The sequence below is a fragment of the Ambystoma mexicanum genome, chromosome 13, assembly GCF_040938575.1.
Source record: "Ambystoma mexicanum isolate Mex_15411 chromosome 13, UKY_AmexF1_1, whole genome shotgun sequence".
NCBI lineage: Eukaryota > Metazoa > Chordata > Amphibia > Caudata > Ambystomatidae > Ambystoma > Ambystoma mexicanum.
The window spans coordinates 558,891,937-558,894,728 of record NC_090938.1 but is presented as its reverse complement, the minus strand read 5'-3'; the positions used below and the strand labels follow the sequence as shown (position 1 = coordinate 558,894,728).

General features: G+C 42.8%; 1 protein-coding gene across 1 annotated transcript; it reads left to right on the top strand.

Annotated features, from left to right (window-relative positions):
• Positions 1 to 992: 992 nt before the first annotated feature.
• LOC138520449 (general transcription factor II-I repeat domain-containing protein 2-like) lies at positions 993 to 2,405 on the top strand. The gene has a single exon (XM_069632831.1). It carries the CDS (start codon positions 993 to 995, stop codon positions 2,403 to 2,405), a length of 1,413 nt encoding a protein of 470 aa, XP_069488932.1.
• The last annotated feature ends 387 nt before the right edge of the window (positions 2,406 to 2,792 follow it).

Sequence of the window (2,792 nt, the reverse complement as noted above, 5' to 3'; positions counted from 1 at the left end):
TTACCTGGCCCGCCGGGTGTTTTAGCCTCAGGACATCCTTGTGTTTCCGAAAGATGCTTTCGGAACACAAGGATGCCTCTGAGAAGTCCCTGCGGCCCACGTTTACTTTAAAAACGCTGGGAGTAGGCGCACGCAGCGACGTCACTGACGTCCCATGCGTGCGCACGCCCGCCCATTGAAACCGAGGCGGAGAAGGGGAGAAGAAAGGACGCGCGCTGGAGGTAAGTGTTTACCAGCGGCGCGTCCCTTCGGTGTTCTGACCACCGGTCCTGCTATGGCCGGAGCGGTGGTCAGAAGGGATGTCCCGATACCAGTATCGGGACTGATACCAGGCATTTTTATGGTATCGGGGACTCGTTTAGAGTCCCCGATACCATGCCCGGTACATAAGCCCCGCAATGTGGGGGGAACTATACTGTCAATGTAATGTGGGGGGAACTATACTGTCAACCTAATGTGGGGGACTATACTGCCAGCCTAATGTGGGGGAACTATACTGCCAGCCTAATGTGGGGGACTATATTGCACCTAATGTGGGGGAATGTTGCTGGTATATTGTTTTTATTGGTATTTTACTAATAGCAATTTGGAATCCCTAGGAAACAATGATGTCAAGAAAGAGAAAAATTGACTCGGAGTTTAGGATATTCAAAGAACAGTGGACTTATGATTACTTTTCCATACAGTACAAGGAAAGAGCTGTGTGTCTGATATGCCAGAATATAGTGTCTGTGTTCAAAGAATACAATTTGCGTCGACACTATGAAACTCAACATAAAGATAAATATGATTGTTTGGTCGGAGAAGTGAGAAAAGCTAAAATATTAAAACTGAAAAATACATTGACAGCTCAGTAAAATACTTTTGTGAAGCAGCTAAATATTTCATCACTGAGAGCAAGTTTTCAAGTTGCCAAGCTAATAGCGTGCACTGGCAGACCATTCGTGGACGGAGAATTTGTTAAAGAATGCCTTCTTTCTGATGCCAAAGAGATGTGTCCAGAGAAGGCCGATTTGTTTAGTACAGTGAGTCTTTCAGGACCTACACTTACACAGAGGATTGAAGAAATGGGAGACAATCTGTATCGGCATTTGCAAAACCTGACAAAAAAACGTTCCTATTTTTCCTTGGCACTTGACGAAAGCAATGATGTTCGTGATTCTGCACAACTTTTAATTTTTATTCGTGGGACGAATGACAATTTCGAAGTCACAGAAGAGCTTGCTGCACTGCAAAGCATCAAAGGAACAACTACAGGAGAGGATATCTGTGAAAAGGTTTGCCAAACTTTGAATGGTTTGGAGCTGGACTGGGCTAAACTAGCCAGTGTGACAACTGATGGTGCTCCTAGCATGGTGGGATCTAAGAAAGGAGTAATTGCTCGCATTAACCAAGAGATGGACAAACATAATTATTCTCATCCAATAGCCATACACTGCCTCATCCACCAACAAGCGCTGTGTAGTAAATCACTGAAGTTTGACTCTGTTATGACAATTGTGGTATCTTGTGTTAACTTCATTAGAGCTCATGCACTAAAGCACAGACAATTTCAGGAATTTCTGTCTGAGCTAAATGCTGACTATGGAGATGTTCTGTACCACACAGAAGTCCGTTGGCTGAGTCGAGGGAGAGTTTTGAAACGTTTCTATGACTTACTTCCACAGATTACAGCTTTTCTTCTTTCAAAAAACAAAGAAGTACCAGAGCTCAATGATGCAGAATGGAAATGGCACCTTGCCTTTCTAACAGATGTAACAGAGCTACTCAACAGTTTCAATGTGCAACTTCAAGGAAAAGGGAAGCTCATCTGTGATATGCAATCACATGTCAAAGCATTTGAAGTAAAATTAGGCCTCCTCATCAAACAAGTGAAGGAGGAAAACTTCTGCCATCTACCCACAACTCAAAATCTGTTAACGGAAAAACCATTGGTTGCATTCCCAAACAAAACATGTGTGGATTCACTAGAAAAATTGCAAAAGGAGTTCCAATTTAGATTTAAAGAGCTTCATCTCCATGAACAGGACATACAGCTTTTCCGTAACCCATTTTCTATTGACATTGAAAATGTGGATACAATTTACCAAATGGAACTGGCTGAACTGCAGAATTGTGACTCTCTGAAAGACGCATTCAAGTCAAGCAGCCTTCATAGTTTCTATGCATCTCTCCCTTCCGAGACATATCCTCATCTCAGGAACCATGCACTCAAAATGGCAACCATCTTTGGCAGCACTTATGTCTGTGAACAGACTTTTTCCAGAATGAAACATCTGAAATCTCCAACCAGATCTAGACTAACGGATGAACACTTGCATCACTTGTTACGACTAGCAGTGACAAATATGGAACCGGACTTTGACCATCTCGTTAGCCAAAAGCAGGCCCATAGTTCCCATTGAAATACTGGTAAGTTTGTTGATTTAACTTTACTTGTTCTTCATTTTAAATATTGTATTTATTGTATTTATTCCCGTTTTGTTTCTTCACTTCAAAATAAGATATATGCAGTGTGCATAGGTATTTGTTCATAGTTTTTTTTTTAACTATAGTCCGGCCCTCCAACGGTCTGAGGGACCGTTAACATGGCCCCCTGTTTAAAAAGTTTGAGGACCACTGGTCTAGACGCTCCTTCGCAGGGTAGCTCAGTGGGAGGATGTTTTTAATTGACTGGCTACACAAAACTTCCACAACTTAATTGAGGAGAAAACCCAGGAGCCGGTAAGCAAGTCTCTTTCCAGGGTACCCCAGCCGGAGCTCTCTTCTCAGGGGTCACCATTCTCTGGATT